General features: G+C 37.9%; 1 protein-coding gene across 4 annotated transcripts in view; it reads right to left on the bottom strand.

Annotated features, from left to right (window-relative positions):
* Positions 1-3,029: 3,029 nt before the first annotated feature.
* The window catches only part of LOC138692941 (zinc finger protein 235-like), a 42,433-nt gene continuing 22,619 nt past the window's right edge, over positions 3,030-22,843 (bottom strand). Inside the window, exons 4-5 of one of the 4 annotated variants that reach the window (XM_069816346.1) lie at positions 21,102-21,172; positions 3,030-6,700 (exon numbers count right to left, since the gene is read on the bottom strand). In XM_069816346.1, the coding sequence (XP_069672447.1) occupies positions 5,542-6,700; positions 21,102-21,172 (1,230 nt within the window). In that variant the 3' untranslated portion in view covers positions 3,030-5,541. The other 3 variants (XM_069816347.1, XM_069816348.1, XM_069816349.1) reach the window with 3 other exon arrangements.

Below are 22,843 nucleotides of genomic sequence, written 5' to 3'. Positions count from 1 at the left end.
TAAATTACTAACATAGGTAGGCATAATTTTGTAATTTATTTCATGTATTACAATCGACCTGGGTAGCGTAGTCGGTGTAGTGCTGGCCTTTTGTGCTAGAGGTTGCGGGTTCGATCCTGGGCCAGGTCGATGGCATTTAAATGTGCTTAACCCATTTATGCCCAGATTTTTTTTTTTTTTTAATTTTTGTTTCACGTATCATATTAAGTGTGTCAGAGGGACGTTGTAAATATGAGGAACTATGAAAATACTGATTTAGTTATACTGGGGACAGAACATCTAGAAGCTTGGAGACGGTTACTTTTACTGTCCGACCACCCCCTCCTCCCGCACTAGCAGGTATACGGTACCATTCAGCTGCAAAACATTTTCTGAACAGACGTTATTGTATTGTGAGAGCGCAGCTAGATCAGTGAAAGTAGATGGTCAACGTTTTCAGTTTGTAGTGCAACGAACAATTCTACTGTGTGTGGGTCTTCTGTAGTGACGTCACTGAAGCCTCTAGTTGTTCTGTCCCCGGTATACTTCGGTAAAAATTTATGGGATGGGTCGATAACGACCCACTAGGCACTTCCTCGAGAATTTGTTCATTATGATATTTTGATGATTTCTTATTTTATTTATGCTTTTGCGTAGTATGCAACTTCTTAAATTTAAAAGTAATGTATAAACAAATCATTACCATATTAACGCATAAAATTTTTAAAAATATTTATTGAATAATTTCCCTGAGAGCTATATACACATTTACATGTATTTTACATTTACACATCTGAAAGGAAACCTTGTACTGGAAGAAATAAATAATTGAAACATACAATAAATTATGGTACATGACATAAGGTCCACACCTGTGGTTAGCGCGTCTGGCCGCGAAACCAGGTTGCCCGGATTCGAATCCCGGTCGGGGCAAGTCACCTGGTAGAGGCTTTTTTCCGGGTTTTTCCCTCAACTCAATATGAGCAAATGCTGGGTAACTATCGGTGCTGGACCCCAGACACTTTTCACCGGCATTATCACCTTCATCTCATTCAAACACTAAATAATCTGAGATGTTGGTACAGCGTCGTAAAATAAACTACTAAAATACATGACATAAGTCCTCAGTTCTACTCAAGATATGGTGCATCTCTGACATGCTTTAACATTGTCACAAATCTTGTATCGCTATCTTTGTTGTTGGGCTATAGTGCCCACAGTGATCCTTCCTCTGATGTTCTTTGATGGTATAGAAGGAACGAACTCGTCTTACACTCTATGGAGAAGTGTCAAATTTTAGGCTTGCGTTATTTCGTGGCCAAAGGCGAGTGCATCCAAAGACTTTCCATATGGTATGTGCCTTTTTTCCACGTATATCAGAAGTATGTACTCCACTCATATTGCAATTATATTTACGGAAAACATAAGGCAGACGAACTTTGATTTCCTCTTCGTGTAAAGGGGCTACTTCATGTTCGTTAGACGTGATGCTCACCTTTATTTCTTTCTCGCTGTATTCTACGTGTCGGTGGTGGGGAATTTTCAATTTCATTGGTGATAAGATCTGAATCTTTTCTAATATCGGTGCCCCCATCCTCAATGAACAATGTCTAGTAGCTCTGTCACTAACTCTGCTACGGCTTGTAGTTGAGCTCGGTCGGAGTCCTTGCAATCTTCATCTCCAGAATCAGCATCCGTTATCCTCAGGCACACCAATGAATATATCTGCCCCCTATTTTGGGATTTCGGAAGAATCAGATCTCTCCAACTATTCTAGAATTTAGATTACCGTCAGACCAGTGAGTCTGAAAAGAGGGAATACTTATGATTATGGAAACTGTTATGAAGGATCTCAGTTTTCAGATGGGGCCAGTAGACAACTCTCATGAAGATAATAAAAAGACAAAACGGGGTCATTCTGATTGTTATTCACACCCGGCTCTCATAGGTGCTGCTAGTGCTGAGAATTATGAACTACTTAGTTCGTCAAAGACTATTCAGAGTGCATCCCAAGCGGTGAGATATAACATTACACAAATAAAACAATGTTGTAAACAAAAGTGGTAATAAGCCTGAGATATTCTGAGAATGCTATCTGAATTTTCATCCTCAAAAGCACTCCTAATGCTAACACAAACTTCTATTGAGGTAGTTGTTCGTAAAAACATTACTCAAAGAAAAATAATAAGAAAACAAAATGATTTCATAATGAAAAGCTATGTGAAAGGTAATCCTCGAATAAGTGCTTAGTGGGTCGTTATCGACCCACACTAAATTCTAAGCCCTACTGTACAGCAAATAGCGTAAATATTGACAAAAACATACAAGATACATATTCTCCTGAGTCTTCTTGGCAGGAAACACTGATTGTTAATAAAATTCACGGATTGAACAGAGTTTTTACTCACTTTTTCTTCTCCAAGGCAGACGGTAGTTGCGTCATATTTATTCGGCAAGTTCCCGCGCAATAATGACGTGGTCTGTTGGTTCCCCTCGTGTTCCACAAGTGCATTGTACCTTTGAGCATCTACGAAAAGTAGACATGTAGTGTTGTCTAGACTAATTCGCGTGGAAAATAATTTTAATCAATGGGTCGAAAACGACCCACCTGGGCATAAATGGGTTAATGCAACAGGCTCATGTCAGTAGATTTACTGGCTTGTAAAAGAACTTCTGTGGGACAAAATTCCCGCACACCAGTGACGCTGATATAATCTCGGCAGATGCGAGTGTTGTTAAATATACCATAATTTAATTTTAAATTTTACGTATTACATTGTATAGGAAATTCGTTATTACTAAACATTTCTTCTGAAACCATGTATTCTTATTATGTACATTGTACAATCTATGTATATTTTTTTCATATTCTGTGTAAAATTTGCAAATTTAAATATGAATCAGATTGTCAAATAACAATTTATTATTATTATTATTATTATTATTATTATTATTATTATTATTATTATTATTATTATTATTATTATTATTGCACAACTATCTTTTATTTATAGTTGTATATTTACCGAATTCGAATTTGGAAATTAAATTCCTTATCTGCAATCAGAACAAAGATAAAAATGGAAGTGACAAATCCTGTTACAACATTGCCAAAACCACACACTATTCTCAACAAATTTCTGTGTCAGTAAATACGTTGCCAGTACATGTCAGTTAGATGGAATGTCATAGTCATTCTTCTTCGCTCACAAGACGATCCTTCACCTATTACATTCTTATTACTGAAAGTTCAACTCCCAACAATACTGCCTCGCTGGTGTGCTTCAGGGAACATGTTGGGGCATGTCATATACAGTTCGGTACCGAGGACACACACAACGAACTTATATTGCCTTATGTGAAATGAAATAGAAAAAACATATGGCTCTACCATGACTTTATTTGTAATGAATGTTCAATGTTGGTCATGTTCAGGGTTTTGTTCACATAAGAGGTTATCAATTTTTAGCAGAACAAACATGAGAAACTGACCAAACTGGAAATTTTTTTAACACTTTCGTAAGAAAAATGAGACAGTGTGATATGTGAACCACTATAAATATGGATGCTGTGTCATTTTTATTGGTCACTCCTTGCTTCAGATATAAGCTCGACTCTCAATGGTATGACTATTGAAAACATCTACATTTTTCTTCCTGTGTGATTCTGAATATATGTCAGATGATGAAACAAGTTTACTGAAAATATTGAATTTGAAGGGATCGTAGATACAAAAACATCATTAGCCATAGCTAGTTTATGTCTGACAGCATATTGAAAAACTGAAATTATTTTTCTTTTGAAGATCTTACTGGGGTTGCACGTAATTATGTGATGTTTAAAATATTTTGGATTAATAAATTCTTTCGCAACTGTGTCACGGTTCCCAAGGACAGAGGCATAGGCATTCTACCAGTCTGAAGTCGTTACTATACACATAACTTTTAAAAGACAGCAAAATATATGGTAACCTGAAGCCCTTGTCATATAGGGAGCATTGAAAGGGCATAACTTTTGTGTTCATATCTATATGATATTGTAAACAGATCTTTCAACAGAAACTCACTCAGCAAATACCACATTTTTAGAGGAACCACCTCTCTCCTCTCTCGAAATTTTCGAGAAGAATTACGGTGTCATGAATATGAATCATGGAAGACCCTTTCAGGACGAGGAAAAGGTGTTGAGATGTATAGCAAAGTAAGAGCTGCCAACAGTTGGATTGCTAACAAGAAAGGACTTTCGACTAATGAATGGGTTATCTAGCCTGAAAATGACAGCAAATTTAGCAGCTATTTGTTCCATTCACCGACAGATCTCTTGATGGTACCCTGTGCAGGCATGGCTGTCCAGAGATCGAAACTTTAACACACGTCTTGGGATTCTGTAAACAGGGAACTCTAGACATCATCTTATAAGATCCAAAATTGCTGCTGCATTAAGAAATAACGGCTGGATAATAAAAGAAAAAATTTCCTGTCTAGCTGAAAATGGGTCAATGAGGCGAGTCGATATTTTAGCATACAATCCTGACACTAAACAGAGGCATCATTGTGGACCCCACGATATGTTTTGAAATGGAATGTCATCAGTCAGCCGAGGTCCACCATGAGAAGAAGTCGATCTATAAGCCTACAGTCAACTATTTCAAGCTGAAATATTCCTTAATTCAAGTTGAGGTGTTCGGCTTGCTCATAGGTGCTCGAGGGACTATACCAGCTTTTTTCATAGAAAAAAAATGTTATGTTTTATTTAACATTGCTCGCAACTGCGGAGTTTATATCAGCATCATTGGTATGCCGGAATTTTGTTCCGCAGGAGTTCTTTTAGATGCCAGTAAATCTACTGACATGAGCCTGTCGCATTTAAGCACACTTGAATGCTATCGACCTGGCTCGGGATTGAACCTGCAACCTTGGGCTTAAAAGACCAGCGCTATACCAACTGCGCCAACCAGGCGACTTTTTCATAGAATTTCGACGGCAATTTGCTCTGCCAACCTCTGAGGGATGACGTTGTGATAACAGTTTTAAAAAAATCCTGTTAAATTCTGACTAATCACATGGTGCCATATGAATAGCAATTGTAATTTTTCATGTCCTACTGAGTCCCTACCCTCAATGGGGGGGCAGCTTGTAAATAATGATCATGTGCTCTTTCAGGCGTTCTGCTTGTGTAAAACTCTTAGAACAAATAACTTATCACCAGTTTTGAGTTAAAGTATGATGTCAAAGAATATCGGATTGTGCAAAACTCTTTATCATATGTTGTGCATTTGAAAAATATCTTATCAGATGATTGAGCGCTTCACAATAGATAATAGAATAGAGCAAACTTATTCTAAATATTGCGTTTGAAAGTCGTTCGTATGTGTGTTCAGAAGTAATATCGACGTTGACCAAGTCAGAGATACCTTTATTGTAAGACTTATCGTCTCTATGAATGGATGCATGATACAGAAGTTACTAACGTTTTCGAAAAGTTTTCTCACATACTGTGCACTTGAAAGGTTCATCGCCTGTGCGAGTCAGTTGAAGATTATCGAGTAATGCAGATTTGGCATTAGAGAGGCTTAATGTCTGCATGAGTTACTGCATGATGTCGAAGGCAGTCTGATCGTGAAAAACTTTTACTGCATACTTTGCACTTGAAAGGTTTATCGCCTGTGTGAATTGGAGTATGTCGTCGAAGATTTTCCAGTCTTGCAAATGTCTTATTACAGATATCACACTTGAAAGCATTATTGCCTGTATGGGTTACTAAGTGATTTCGAAGGCGATCTGGTCGCGAAAAACTCTTACTGCACACTGTACATCTGAACGATTTTTCGCCTGTGTGAGTTACTGTGTGATGTCGGAGGTGAAATAGTCGTGTAAAACTCTTGTCACATACAGAACATTTGAACGGTTTTTCGCCTGTGTGAACTGGAGCATGTCGTCGCAGATTTTCCAGTCTTGCAAATTTCCTGTCGCAAATTTCGCACTTGAAAGGCCTATCCCCTGTGTGAGTTAATGCATGATTTCGAAGATGATGCCTAAGTTCGAATCCCATATCACAGATTTCGCATTTGAAAGGTTTATTGCCCGTATGAGATGCCGTGTGATGCCGGAGGTGAACTGGTCTTGAAAAACTCTTACCACATACTGTGCATTTGAAAGGTTTATCGCGAGTGTAAGTCAGTGCATGTCGTCGAAGATTATCAACGCGTGCAAACTTTCTATTACAAATTTCACACTTGAAAGGGTTATCACCGGTGTGAGTTACTGTGTGATTTCGAAGACGATCTGGTCGTGTAAAACTCTTACCACATACTGTGCATTTGAAAGGTTTATCACCTGTGTGAGTCCGTGCATGTTGTTGAAGATTATCATGTCGTGCAAATTTCTTACCACAAATTTCACACTTGAACGGCTGATCACCTGTGTGGGTTAATACATGACTTCGAAGATGATGCCGAAATTCGAATCTCTTCTCACAAATGTCGCATTTGAAAGGCTTCAGTTCTGTGTGATGCTTTTTGTGTTTTTTCAGAAGTTTGGGTGCTGTGAAGCCTTTTCCGCAAGATTCGCACTTGAAGTTCTTCTGGGATGAAGGATCTTCTGAAAACTCGTAACAGTGAAGACTTCCTGTGATCGTGTCCACGCCACAGTGCTGCACAGGATTCTCCAATTTATCTGTCTCTTGGCTCCTCAAGTCACCACTGTATTCTGGCTCTTTGAGACTGTAAATAAAAACATTTGTAGTCACACCAGCTCACATAACCGTCATGTGATGCTACCAGTGGCGAAGGGTAGGCTGAAAAAATCTGCTTACTTTGTATCCTTTTATGCAGCAGATGTTTCTCGGCTTTTCTATCAAAATATTTTGTAACACAGACCGCAAGAAGATAACTCATTTTCACCCCCAAACACAATACAGGTATTACAATGTAATTTAATTGTCTCCAAAGCACCCTGATAGCCAAGGACATTTCTTATACCATCAAAATTGAAATTTTCTCCAGCTGCTATTTTAATATGTAAATGCAGTATCAATCTCCTATCTTTGTAAGTTCATTTTTTCTCATACGCCCAACTTGAAAATGGTTTCTCTTTTAATTCTGCAAATAATGACCGCAATGTTTTCTCAGTATGACACACGCATGCACGCACACACACACTTACTTTTGATTGAAGTAACACTCAACAATGCAGCGCATTCACAGAATACATGGTGTATTGAGGCTGGCCCCATGTCCTGCTACTGAGTCGTAGTGAAACGACACACCTCCTTCTCGGCCTTCCATCAAGCTTCTGAGTGAGGCTGTCGCACGTCGCTACGAGGCTTTTGCCACAAGCCTCTCACAGTGGAATGACTGCCAATAGTGAATTTAATACATGGAAGGATCGGAGTGAAATCAAGTGTTACAATACATCGTTATTATGAACTTATACTGTTATTAGATATAACTCAAATTTTCTTGGGTAGGCTAAACCTCAAAAGCCTTTTAAGAGCTTCGTCACTGGCTACTACTAAAGTACATTTCTTCCTTTTTTCCTATGATACTGCACCTTATTCCATCGCCATATCACAGCAACAATGTGGATACGGCTATTTAGTTCTTGTAAATGTTGTGGACGTTATATAACTTCTCTTTTTGTTTTCAGAATTAATGAGGGACTAACCATTGTAAATTTAAGCTCAATGCTTTGTTTATGCGTTACATTAATCTTCCTGCTGTTACCTTATTTCTTGCAGTGTACAGGGTGAGCAGTTACGGCATTATACTGTGGAGTAACGGTTAGCACGCCTCATTGTGAAACAGGCAGGCCAAGTTACCAGGTCAGGAATTTCTCCGAGGTTTTCCGTCAACCAACTTAAGCAGGATTAGTGGGTAACTTTCGATATTGGAACTCAGACTGATTTCGCCTTCATTAACTTCAACTTCGTTTATCATCTTTCAACAGTTCCAGGTCGACCGAAGATGCAGCAGATATAGTACCATGATTTGCATATAGATGGCATAGAATTGAAAATGATGCTGAAGTTCCAGGGGGTGAACAGCATTAGCTCTGTCGACCAGGGCATGGTAAACGTTACCAAACTGTGAATCACGATACTCAGAGGAGAGGACTTCAATAATAAGAAGTTCAGCACAATAAACCTTAGGCCGTGGTGCAAATCCTCGAGCTGCCCTCTGTAAGAAAATAAAAGGCACTACACTGAACGCCAAAATGGTCTTGAGTTTGATTTGCGATGGGGTATCTATTTTCTCCATCAATATATCTTGACCTGGAATTTACTCAGCATTGAGAAATAGGAACTCTAGTGCTACGAATGTAGAAGGCGGGACTTTTACCTCTTGCACACCTTCATGGCTTTAACTTCTATTCTAAGGGAACAAATAAATAATGTCTACAATTTACTACAGATTTTTATATAAACTGTTCATAAAATATGATACATAATGAGCATTATACATTGAGAAATACAATGATCGAGTGATATAAAATTAAGAAAGGTACTTTATAATAAGTTCCCAAAGCATCATGGATAAGACTTGCATTATGGAATGCGCACTGATTGGAGCTCTAAGGAGAAAGAATTTTCTCATGAAATTCTGGCCACTGTATGGAACCTGTGACCACCCAGCAACATGATGAATCTGGGTAACTACAATAGATAACTAAATCTGGTTACAACCAGCTATAACATCTTGAAGGATCATCGTGTAACCACACAATAACTCCATTCTGGTTGGATGATCGTTCACCTCTATGGAGGCATGTTCACGTGAGATCGGCAGTTGGCTGGTCAGCCCTCGCTCTTAATGAGATATTGCATTGTGGATTTATTTATTTTTACTCAATAATCATCATCTTCCAAACATATGTTAGGCCATGTGGCCTGTTATGGACTCAATCCATCTTTCTGCAGGAAGTCATATTGATTTTCTCCCTGGTGGTCTGTAACAGAGGATCGTTTTTGGGATTTTACTGTTATCCATCCCATTGATATGGTTAAACTATTTTTCTCTGTGTTTTTATTCTATAACAGGAGAATACTTCAATTATATGATGTGCATCTGAAATGACTATTCCCAGGTTTAATGAATTATTTACCACTGCAGCAATAGTAACAAAATGGGCGAGACCTCATTCATATTCGATACATAACAAAATAAATTCAGTTTTGAACTAAGACAAATCTTTCTTGTGGAATCTTCTTCACAGAATAAATATGTGAATAAATTAATGATATACTAACAGTAATATCATCAACGCTATTATAAATTCATAACTTCGTATTTCAATATACTGTTGAGAAGAACTTAGTTCTCTGCAGTAGTTTAGATGTAGCATGCAGTTTCGCCCATCTGCGCTGACGAGGTCAGAAGAGGATAAAAAATTAAATTAAAAAAAAAAGAGGTGATACTGGAAAACATTCCTAAAGCATACTCCTGTTTCTAGATAACCGGATCACGTTAACATAATATACTGAAAATGTTACACGAATAATTTGAATGTATGTACAGATCTACATACAAACATTTCATGTTATCAACCAATGCGAGCCGGAAACAGGACGACAGAATGATCAGTCCTGTGACAATAAATAAAGATTCAAATAGAAGCTACAAAGTCTTCGTTGTTTGTTTCTGGTATGAAGCAGAAACACCAAGAACGTGTCCCTGGCACAGCAAGGATCCATCACTATGTGGCAGAAGCTTTTAACACAACCCACCAACGCCAGTGAAAAAACTCATTGGTCGTAAAAAATGTGTCAGCACGGATTTTGCTTAGTCTCTGACGCTATCTGTGCCAACACACAACAAGACCTACTATTTTGCAAAGCAGGAAATACGTGGGAAGCATGGGAGATCTGAAATTATACATATATTTGCATGGTTTCATAACCATTCTTTCTAAAAATGACTAAAGTCTTGTTATCTTCAGCCACATATGGGAATAGACACATCTGCAGGCAATAAGGAAAGTGCACACAGTTACATGGATGCCAACTGCAGTATCCATAAATACCTTTCTCTTGCACCCTCAAAGAAAACTGTAATGAATCCTATGTGGTAAATGAAATTAAATTGTATTTAACTGTAGTCCTCGGACAGTTGGCAATGGATACACTGCAGAACAGAATGAAAGATACCGATAGTCAACAATGCTGAAATGCTTCAAATAATTTAAAGCAAATGTAGAGACACTGTATTATTAGGACAACCATACACAACATGCGATCATCCATACAAAGTAGAGAAACCGATGGAGTACAGAAATCTCAAGCATTGTATGGCCACATACCGAGAGAACTAAGAGCCATATGAGTTCTACTGATGAGAAGTCTAAGGCTTTTTCAAATAAGTAATTAGACTTCACTTTGGACAAATACTTTCGAAATTGTATGTATATCAGGTGTTTCACACCACCCGTGTCAGTCTTTTTTCTCGAAAACTATATGATACTGGTTGTTCATAAAAAATTTTGACAACCAAAACCTATGTAAAGAATCGATTGGTGGTAGTACCATTTCCCGTAACAAACCGGAAGTAGGGGTAGCTGTGGTCAACTTCCAAATTTCAAATCACAACATGGGTCATTGAAGGTACCATTGGAAACTACTTTTAAAAAGAAACAACTTTTACTGAAACTTTTTTTTACTGTTTACCCACAAAGCAACAAAAATGGTATCTTCTGAGAAATGCTGCAGTCCAACTAGAGAAGACACGAAACAAAGAATTAGAGAAGCCTGTGGGTCTCTCAGCAGTGCTGAAGTGCAATCACGGATGCTAGGAGGAGATCAGAACATTGTTTAGCACACTTAGTATGAAGAGTGTACATACATGAACAACATATAGCATTATTGTCAAACGCCTGGCATTAGAAAACAACAACAACAATATAGTTTTCGAGAGAAAAGGCTGATATAGGTGGTCTGAAACATCTGGTGTGTGTGTGTGTGTGTGTATATATATATATATATATATATATATATAGAGAGAGAGAGAGAGAGACAGACAGAGAGAGATTTTTTCAGTTTGCAGAAAATGGCTTTCAAATTGTAACGAAATAAAACAATATCTAAAATCACAATATCGTAACATTTCATTTATATATAGCATGCAGAATGATCTGTTTGAACTGAAGTATTCATTTTCATGTAAAAATCTAACAATCGTAAATTTCGACCTGAATTTCATTTTTCTGCTGTAATGAACTTTTTCCCCAAGTGATATGTGGCATGGTTTCCTGGGCCGCATCACATTTAAAATAAAATATCGATATATCTCTATTTTCAGAAATACTAAAAATTTTTAGTGATCTTTTTTTTTTTTAGAATAATCTTCAGTGGAGTAACAGGATTTGTACAGTAGTTAAACCCACTATCTAATAATATAACCGCATTTTAAACCAGAAATGTCACAATTTTACACACTGTCTTCATATGACGTGTTAATATTTTTCGAAAATTTCTTTCCACAAATAAGACACTTGAAGATTTTGTCCTCTGAATGTATGAGCAGCTCCGACCTTGTAGAAGCAGAGTAGTATTTACAACATCAATATGTGCCAATAGCTTAATCATAACTGAAAACTGAAGAAGAAATCAAATGATTGCATATTCATTAAGAAACAATTTGCTTTATAACCTAGATCGTAATTATTGTTCTTAAACAGTGTAAACAAAAATGCCTGTAACTCGTTACAGTTGGCTGCAACACAAGGTATCCAATTATCCATCTTCCAGGTCATTATGTTTTAAAAGAGCAATGAATCCTCGATAAAATTGGTCGAATCTTGTAATTCCACCTAATGCATATCGACATTCTGATATTTCTTTAATTACCTACACCTAATGCATATCGACATTCTGGTATTTCTTTAATTACCTACACCTAATGCATATCAACATTTTGGTATTTATGGAGGTCATAGATACATCCTTCCCACTTGTATTCAAATTTAATTTAAGTCGTTTCCGTGAGTGGCGCCATGATAGCACTCCGTCAAGATGGCTGCTGTACTTGACATTCGTCAGAAGCAACGTGCTGTTATCGACTTCCTGTGCTGTGAGAACAAGACAGTGGGAAACATTCACAAGAGGTTGAAAAAGGTGTATGGAGATGCAGCTGTCCATTGCAGTACGGTTAGTTGGTGGGCAAGCAGATTATCTGGTGAAAGAGGCCACGCCAAAATTCGGGATACTCCTTGCAGTGGCAGACTCTGCACTGCATGAAGACCTGACAATGTGCACCACATTAACAACATGGTTGTGGCTGACAAATGCATAACAGTGAAAGAATTGTCACTCCAAGTTGGAATAGAAAAAGCAAGTGTGTGCAGAATATTGAAACAGTTGAGGTTAAAAAAACGCTTTGTGCCAGATGGGTTTCCAGGTTGTTCACAGAAGCCCACAAAGAAACCTGAAAAACAGTGTGCAGCGAACTTTTGGAGCAGTATGAGAATGGTGGAGATGACTTTCTTGCAAAATTGTGACAGGAGATAAAACATGGCTCCACCATTTTAAACTGGAGACAAAGAGGAAGACAATAGAGTGGCATCTTGCAAATTCACAAAAGAAAAATAAATTCAAAGCTGTGCCTTCAGCAGGAAAATTTATGGCTATTGTATTTTTCGATTCAGAAGGACTCTTGCTTCTGGACATAATGCCAAATGGAACCAACATTAATTCTGACGCATATGTGGCAACTCCCAAGAAACTTCAAGCTCAAATGAGTCATGTTCGAGCACATCGGAAGAAGCAGGATGTTCTGCTATTGCACGACAATGCACAGCCACGTGTCAGTCACAACACCGCATACCACATCAGAAAACTTGGATGAACAAGACTGAAACATTCACCTTACAGTCCTTATCTGGCATAATGCGATTACATCTCTTTGGTAAACTGAAGGAATCGCTTCGTGGAACGAGGTTTGAAGATGACGACTCCCTTGTGCACGCTGCTAAAAAGTGACTCAGACATGTTGGTCCAGACTTTTACATGCAGGTATACCCTCGTTCCAAGGTGGCTTAAGGCAGTTGAAAGGGATGGAGATTATGTGGAAAAGTGATATTTTGTTCCTAAAGAATGTATCTACATTCTGCGAAAATTGCAAAGCTGTAGGATAAAAGTGTAATTTTTAAGTAAATGTTGTGCTCCAAATGGGTCACTCCAAAAGAAATTTTTGAAGTGACCCTCATAGTATGGCCGAGGTACTTGCTTTCGGGTCCTCAAATGAAACATAATGTTCCTGTATTTTAGATTCTTTATAAACTCTGAATCATTTTCTTGTAATCACTAGGGTCAGGTGCTTTCTATCAACAAAGTAAATGCCATTTAGTTTCAATTCTAGTTCCATAATTCTTTTTGCCACAACAATGCGATTTTTTGCAATTTATTTTCTGAATTTTCTCTTATAAATTACATTGGTAACATTATCTTCCCAAGTCCTCCAGCACTGCTGTGACAATTGCCGCAATTTTCCTCAAAGGAACACCCGTCCTATCGCTAACAATATCATCCGTGAGGTGCATCTAAAATCTTGTCTGCGTTTCTAAAGGATATTTCCACGCAAAATCAAAATGGTTTTCTGAAGAAGAGATGCTCGTTCCCGGCGTCTTTGATGATCTGACACATTCCTAATGTCTTGGGTGGTTGATTGTATGTAAGAAACTTCCATGGAAGATCGCTTCCTTGATTTTCTCTTTTCTCATGCCTGGATTTCCTTTGTTGTCTCAGCTTCAACACCATTTTCCTGATCGTCCTCTGATCGATAAGGAAGCTTCTTAAAAGTTCAGAATTTTTATTCAATTTCTTGCATTTGCATGATTTGAAGTCCAAGCACACACAAACAGTTACATCGAAGAGTATGCTAATTATATGCGTATTATAAAGCCTATCTACTTTTCTTCTTTCTCCAATCTTTAGTATACATGTCTGGCACTGCAGCACAGTACTTTTGTATCATGTTTGTCATTCAAAAGTAGACATTTTTTTAATTTTTCATTTTTTGTCACTTAGTTATAGGTCAGATTAGCAGAAAACTCTATTATTTTTTCCTTCCAAATGAAAACATGTGAATAAGAATCATCGTATCACAGTTTGATATGTAGGCAAAGAGTTCATCCCAAGACTTACTCTGTTGTTGATGCACGTTCCTTCAAGGATTAGATTGTTGATCTTTTGGTAGAGTCAAAGCAAAAAATAAATTCATAATTACCATTTTAAATAAAATTATAATTTCCTGTAGGATATAATAATACCTACTTTTACTTTTGGAGCAAGTGAGCTGTGGTAAGAAATTAATTAATACCACTGAAATCTTGTGTGTAAATTTTTCGCTATATAATGCAACTATTTAGGCCTTATGTTTTCAGATTTCTTTGACTCACCCTAACTAATGCGTAGTTATATAATATAAAATGAAAATTTAGGAATGTCCAACCATATTACTCTTAGCCAATAAATTGTATGGCAATATTCAAATGGACAGATCATTCACTGTCAACATTGAAGTGAATGGAAAGCGGTCAATAAATATGGCCTGGAGCCTTCAAGGGTCAAGGTCCATTCATATGCTCTAATGTGTAACAGAGAAATATTTTCGTCTTAGAAAAAGTGTTGCTAAGGCTTTCATTGGCATTCGGAATCATTCACTCTGCATGCAAACATTGCCCGGGAAAGGACGACAATGTCGACTGGAACTCAGAAAATTACTCAGTCCACTATTATTATAGTGAAATGGTGATGCCTAAACTTCCTGGCGGGAGTTTTTTAATCTACACTACAACACGCGCTGGTACATTTCTTAATCTCCACTATAACTCACTGTTGCAATGAGAAAAGTCTTAGAAAAACTTCTTAACGATAGAATAAAGTACCATTTATATAAGAACCAAACTAATAAATAATACGATGAAAGAGTAATGGAACAGAGAAAAATTCTCTCCGGCGCCGGGATTTGAACCCGGGTTTTCAGCTCTACGTGCTGATGCTTTATCCACTAAGCCACACCGGATAAAACTCCGACACTGGTTAGAATCGTCTCAGATTAAGCTCCAACTCTTGGGTTCCCTCTAGTGGCCGCCCTCTGCACTACGTCATAGTGCAGAGGGCGGCCACTAGAGGGAACCCAAGAGTTGGAGCTTAATCTGAGACGATTCTAACCGGCGTCGGAGTTGTATCCAGTGTGGCTTAGTGGATAAAGCATCAGCACGTAGAGCTGAAAACCCGGGTTCAAATCCCGGCGCCGGAGAGAATTTTTCTCCGTTCCATTACTCTTTCATCGTATGATGACGCAGAATATCTGCATGGAAATATCATATGTACTTCGGTACATTAAAAATAATATACATAATAAATAATAATCAATTTGGCTTCACACCTAGCAAATCAACGGAAGATGCTGTACTAGCTGTTACACAATGGGCACAAGACGTTCTCGATAAAAAAAAAATAGGAATATTAATATCACTGAACATCATGGACGTCTTTGACAATGCATGGTGGCCTAAAATTCTGCACCAACTAAAAAGGAAGAAGTGTCCAAATAATTTATATGTCTTAATTCAGAATTACTTCAGTAGACATAGAGTACAACTACAAACAGGAAGCACCACTGTCACGAAAAGCATTAACAAAGGATGTCCCCAGGAATCTGTGTGCTGTCCAATTTTTTAGAACATTCTATATGATAATATGCTCGAAAAGTCTCTTCCTGAAGGAGGCCAATTGAGTAGCTTAATATCAAAGACGGGCATCTGTCGTCTCCATAGTTTTGATCTAGAGGCAATTTTTTAATTCACAGTGTTCTTTGTAATATTTAACACAATTTATTTTATAAATATAGTGTTAGAGTTTGCATATGGTTTCACTATAACTGGAAAGAGCATGAAAAATTGTATAAAAAACCACAGCTATCTAAATTTCGATTGAGGTCAGACGTCCGTCTTTGATATTAAGCTACTCAATTGTTCGCATATGCGGAATATGCTTTATTAATGTGTAAAGCCAAAACTATACCGATCCTGACCTCTAACACCAATTTAGCATTAGATGGCCTGTATCTGTGGGGTTGTGAAAACAAGCTTCAATTCAATCCATGAAAACAACAGCTATGATGATCACAAGGAAACGAAAAATCATGCTGCCATTAATAAAAATGAATCACGAAAATATAAAATTAGTTGATCAGACCTCATATTTAGGTGTAATCCTTGATAAGCACTTGACATTCAGACCCCATCTTGAATATCTAGCTGCTAAATCCAATACACTTCTTACAGGCTGGCTTTGCATGACGACCAAGGTGAGGACTAAACTCAAGTGTGTTAAGAATAATGTATATAGACGAGCAGTGGAACCTGTTGTGCTATATTGCGCTTCAGCTTTTCGAAAATGCTTCAGTATGCGTTGGGCTCAGAATAAATTAATATAAATTCAATGGGGTTTCGTTTTGCATATCATAAAAGCATATGGAACTATATCTACGGATGCAGCGTTAGTGATTGCAGGTATCGAGCCCTTATACTTGACAAACAGCTAAAGCAGAACTTACATTACTTCGAAAGGAGCACACATATGAGGATACACTTTTAAAGATGGAGCTTGAGAAACCGGCCCACTTCTTAACATCCGGACACCCAGCTTACGAGGCCTGTCTAAAAAGTATCCGACCTTTAGCCAGAAAAAATATTTCAAATACCTGACGGGATTGGGACCCTAATCCCCTTCAAAGTAGGCCCCTTGTGCTTGCACACACTTAGCCCACCGATCCTTCCACTGCCAGAAACACCTCTGGAAGTCTTCTTTTCGAATGGTGTTCAGCTCCGTCGTCGCGTTCCGCATTATCTCTTCTCTACTCTCAAAACGGGATCCTTTCAGTGGTGTCTTCAATTTTGGAAACAACCAGAAGTCGCAAGGAACCAGGTCTGGAGAGTAGCGAGGTTGGCGAATGGTTGTAATTCCATGTTTGGCCAAGAAAGTGTGGATCAATTGGGATGAATGTGCGGGGACGTTGTCGTGATGCAAGTGCCAGTTGTTCGCCGTCCACATGTCTGGTCTTTTGCGCCGAACTGCATCACGGAGTCGCCGGAGAACATCGTGATAGTACTCCTTTGTCACCGTTTGTCCTTCCGGTGTGTATTCGTGATGCACAATTCCACGGACATCAAAGAAAACAGTCAGCATCACCTTGATTTTGCTTCGCACCTGCCGCGCTTTCTTCAGCCTTGGAGACTCAGGATGCTTCCATTGCGACGACTGTCTTTTTGTTTCTGGGTCGTACCTGTACACCCATGACTCATCTCCAGTTATCACGGTGTTCAGAAACCCAGGATTAGTGTTGGCGGTGTCCAGAAGGTCCTGTGCAACGTCACGACGGAGGTCTTTTTGTTCCGGGGACAACAACTTGGGCACGAATTTCGCAGCCACTCGGTGCATGTTCAAATCATCACGCAAAATTGCATGTGCAGAATCTTTACTCACTCCAACCTCTTTGGCAATCTCCCACACGGTCAAATGACGATCTGCCATCACCAAATTTCGCACCCTCTCAACAACAGCTGCACTCCGAGCAGTTTGGGGCCTGCCACAACGCTGCTCACTCTCCGCTGATGTGCGGCCATCTTTGAATCGGTTGAACCACTCCTTAATTTGTGTTACACCCATCGCATCTTCCCCAAACACCTGCTGAATCTTACGAATTGTTTGACTTTGAGAATCACCAAGCTTTTGACAAAATTTGATGTAGTATCTTTGCTCAATTCATTCAGTCATCTTGCGAGAAAACTAAATCCGACAAACACTTAGAACAGCACCTTACTTGGCGACCACCAGCCAGTGACTGGCACAAGCGAATGCAGTGAAAAAAATTCAAGCATGCGCACTATGGTTCCTCCTTCCACCGTGCACAGTGGCGCCGCCTTAGAATCACTACTTTGCGCGGGAAAATTTAAGGTCGGATACATTTTAGACTGGCCTCGTATTTCCACGACTTCGTCAAATACACCAGATGCATGAGCAACCACAATGTACAGATCATTACAGATGGATAAAAAATATCTAAAGAAGGTGCTATTGATCAGGTCAGATGCGCTTTTGTTGTGTATTGCAAAGGCCAAGAAGTGTACACACAGAGGAACAAACTTTCACCTGAATGCTCCATTGTGCAAGCTGAATTATTAGCTATTATTAAGGAGATACTGATATGGACTAAACTTAATAATTACAATTGTTGCATCTACAGTGATTCACAAACAGCCCTCAAATCTATAGATAATAAGTTTAACTTAAACCTCTGGCAGTGGAAATCAGAAGAAATTTAATACCTTGCGACAAACACATTCGCTTCACATGGGTGTGAGGATACAGTGGAACAGCCAGGAAATGAAAGGGCTGATGAACTGGCAAAAAGTATTGCAGTTTCGAATCTTTTTTCCTAGGGTCGACACCCGCTTAAATAGCAAAAAAAATATATAGATTTCATACTAACGCAATTTTTATCAGGTCATGTGAAATTTAGGTCTTATCTAGAACGATTTAAATTACATAAGGACAATGGCTATTTATGTGTCTGTGAGGAACAGCAAACTGTGGATCACCTTTTGTTTCATTGTCCAGTATTCGAAAACAAAAAATTTATTTTGGTAGGACTTTACATTTTGCAATGTAATATATGACAAACCATTATTCAATGTGTTCAGAAAAACATGCTGTTATAAACAGTTAAGTAACTTTATATGTAATATATTTAAGAACTTGTAATTAATTCAAATTAATGTAGTAGATATAAGTGTTAATTTTAAGTAGCAAGACTGGGTTATCCACGTCAAATGAATTCTCATTGTAATAATATAAACTCAGGCTATAACCACAGTCTAATACATACAGTCGCGCAACTTCAACACTTTTTTTGCCAACATCCGCGACACTAGCGCCCAAATGGCAGACAAGGCACTGGTCATAGGGTTGATAGTCACCACGTGCTTTTAAGGAATGCGAGATGTTATAATAACATTTTAATCATGCGTTGGAATAAAGGCAATGTGTGCATTGCTGTAAATTGCAGTAACCACAAGTTTAAATCTCCGAATTTGTCGTTCTTCAGACTCCCTAAAGACCAAGAGAGGTAAGTGTATATCAGAAAATCATAACTCAGTCATAACCAATAATCCACATTGTAGGTAGCCTACGTATTGTGTTCTATAAAACATTTATTAGTTATCAGTTACCTATTTGTATGTCAGGAAGGACAGTTTAAATAAAAACAAAGTAAATATCTGTTACAGTCTATTATTTTGTTGGAGAGATCATATGTGTAAATGTGTAACCATTCCGATCTTGGATAATGTATCTACAGTTTTTAATGCAAGTAACTCCATAATTTTTGTATTCGTGTTTTTTTTTTTTTTTCTTTATATTTTTCAAAAGTTGAATGTTATATATGATTCAAGTAGGGATCATGGTGTTAATTTTTCAAGAATTCATGGAGTATTGTAATCCTTTTGCAAAATATTCACTTCTTGAATAAATCCAGACTGCATCGATAAATTTCTGATGTGTTGGTGTAGATTCATGTGGCACACGTAATAAGTTCTCAAGAAATAAAAAAGCCTTTTTAAATTTAATATAAAATAACATTCTTTTCTGTAATAATTTGCATCACTGTTACTGGTGTTGATTTTACAGTTCCAGTGATTATTTATTGAAAATAAAAGTACATTTTCTGAGTTAATTGAAGTTAAAATTTTTTCAACAAAATTGTGTGTTCATTTATTTGTTTTCACCTATGTCATATTAACAATAAGTGTGTCCACATCTGTGGAGTAACGGTCAGCGCATCTGGCCGTGAAACCAGGTGGCCTGGGTTCGATTCCCGGTCGGGGCAAGTTACCTGGTTGAGGTTTTTTCCGGGATTTTCCCTCAACCTAATAAGAGCAAATGCTGGGTAACTTTCGGTGCTGGACCCCGGACTCATTTCACCGGCATTATCACCTTCATTTCATTCAGACGCTAAATAACCTGAGATGTTGATACAGCATCGTAAAATAACCCAATAAAATAAAAATAAATTAACAGTAAGTGCATGTAAATTACGTACTATATAGGTAGGATAAGTTAAAATTAAGCCTATGTGTGGAAACTGGAAATGTAATGTAAAATGCTAATATCAGCACTATTTGTAACTCAAAATAATAAAGAAAATACCAGTTCTTAAGAAATGGAAAAAATAATGAACTTTATAAATCAGTGTCTACCATATTAAGGTTTAAATCCCCTTTTTTATTTTCAAGTTTACCTCAGCGGTCGAGTTTACCCCAATTTGCAGTATGGAAAGTAGTTAATTTCTCAGGAAATAGGGAGAGGAGTTCACCATGCGATGTACCCTACGAGATATGCCCTACAATTTTGAAGCTACTAATTTTGACTCTTCTCACAGGAAATATAGAGTTCCAATGATTCATAAATATCTTTAGGAATGAATTGAATTAACCATCCATGTACGAAACAATTAAATTATTTCAAACCATGATACATGCTCAGGGCCATGATTCTGTTTTAAGGAGCAGAAAGAATTACGTTCATTCCCATTTTCTGAAACTTGTAGATTAATTGCGTATGAAATTCTTCTAGGATTCTAAAGTAAAATTAATAAGAACCATATACACTTACTGTATAGCATAAAAATATAAAATAAATTACGCAAAACCCGTTTTGTGACGTGTTATCATATGTCGTGTGCACACTTTTAACTTGCCTGCTGCTAGAGGGCTACTGTCGCCCCAGCTGTCAAATGTTGGCATATTTTATACGTATGAGTTGCGCGTCTGTATGTATTAGACTGTGCTATAACTACAACCCTACTGTACTTTCAGGTAAAATAGGGTTCAAGAAATTGTACACTGAAATAAATAAATAAATAAACTCACAATTGAGGAGTTTTTTAATCTGCACTACAACACTCTAAAGATCGCAGACTCGAACTTGTTACTCGTACCAAAAAGGTTGTGGCAATTTTCTCATTATATTTGTTCTCATGTGACAGTAACTCAATTTTTTCCACATATTTGAAGAGGAGAAAGCAAAGATTCACGGCGGAAACTCTTATGTTACCATACTGCACTCACCTCTCTGTCAAGTCATCATCCTGCACTGACACATCTGACAGCTGTTCCTCCTTCACAGTACGAGACTCCTCCTAGAGGAAGAAAATACAATCAAATATAAGTGGAATTCACATAGGGAGAAAAGTGAAGAACACTGTATAAATAAATCATGGCTGGTGTAAGATAAGAAATTGCATTATTCCACTCAAAGCAGTTAACTGTGTGTGCACGACAATTCTAGGAGCGTTGTGGCTCAGTAGATTAACACATTTGGTAAAATAAATCAATCTTCTCAGTGGGATGCTGCAGCCTTCAACTGATATTTCTTCTAGCACTGAGGGAGTACTTTGCCCATTATTCAATATAGATGTCCGCCACCAGTAGGCAGAGTTGAGTCTTGGTGAATGGTGTTGAGGACTTCAAGTGGAACTGGTGATAGCGAAATGGTATTTGGCAAGACGAGGCCAAGGATTCACTACATTCGCCTTGCGGTTGGGGAAACCTTGGAAAAACCCAACCAGGTAATCACCCAAGAGCAGCTGTGGATCAGCAGGAAAATGCTTTTGCTGACTGAGCTATGCCAGTATAGAAGAATGTGTTCCAGATCTTCACGATTAGTACACCATTGACAAATAGGACTATCAAAAGGTGAAATGTGTGTTGATGTAACTGTGTGACAATCCAACTGTTCTGGCTCTTGTTGAAATGTTTGAAATAAATAAATATTATGGTTTATTTAACGACGCTCGCAACTGCAGAGGTTATATCGCCGGATGTGCCGGAATTTTGTCCCGCAGGAGTTCTTTTACATGCCAGTAAATCTACTGACATGAGCCTGTCGCATTTAAGCACACTTAAATGCCATCGACCTGGTCCGGGATCGAACCTGCAACCTTGGGCATAGAAGGCCAGCGCTATACCAACTCGCCAACCAGGTCGACGAAATGTTTGAATGTCATGGCAAGTTTTTGTACATTTTCAGGGCATTTGGTTTCTTTTGTATGGTCAGAATTGTTCTTTTTGTCAGAAGAAAGCCAAAACTTGATCCACTAGATTTGTAATGTGAGAGTCAACTGAAGCAATGATACTGGAAAAACATGTCATTTGCGACAGTCTTCTATACAAATGTGTTGCCTGGTTTGCAATGTTATCAACTAGCTAATTTCCAAATATAACATAGTAGCCAGGTTTCCATCGAAAAAACAATTTTCTTTTCGGGATTCTCGACTTTACTCAGTTTTTGTACAGGACTAGTTCTATGTCGAAATGTCACTACATACGTAAATAAATTTGGAAAACACACTGAAGAGCAGCGTCAATAAAAAAAAAAAGTTCAGTATAAAGGCTGGCAACACTGGAGGAAGATAAACGTTGATATTTTGGAATGTAATATCCTGCTCCTAATGTCCCATTATTATCTGGGTTTCATTATTCATCTGTATTAACGTGAGGAGTCTTTGTATTTAGTGCAAGTTAATTCCAAGGCATTAAACGAAATAAAATGAACAAAATAATATTTAGAGTGGTTTTCTGCAATTTGTCACCATGTTTTGGAATTATTTGCTTCCAAGGAGAAAAGTCATTCACAATTACTGGTTTAGCAATAAGTATATTTATAATAAACAGTGGTAGTTCTTCTTTGGTTACTGTATAAAATTGACGTAAGATATTGTCAAAGCAAAGAACATTTGATATCTAAATAAAGTTTGTAGTTTTAAATTTAGTTCGCTAATATGTTTTCGCGGGATATCAGCCGAGTTAAG

Source organism: Periplaneta americana, chromosome 17 (assembly GCF_040183065.1).
Source record: "Periplaneta americana isolate PAMFEO1 chromosome 17, P.americana_PAMFEO1_priV1, whole genome shotgun sequence".
NCBI classification, from domain to species: Eukaryota; Metazoa; Arthropoda; class Insecta; order Blattodea; family Blattidae; genus Periplaneta; species Periplaneta americana.
Note: the sequence above shows the minus strand (reverse complement) of the source record. Positions and strands in the feature narration are given on the sequence as shown.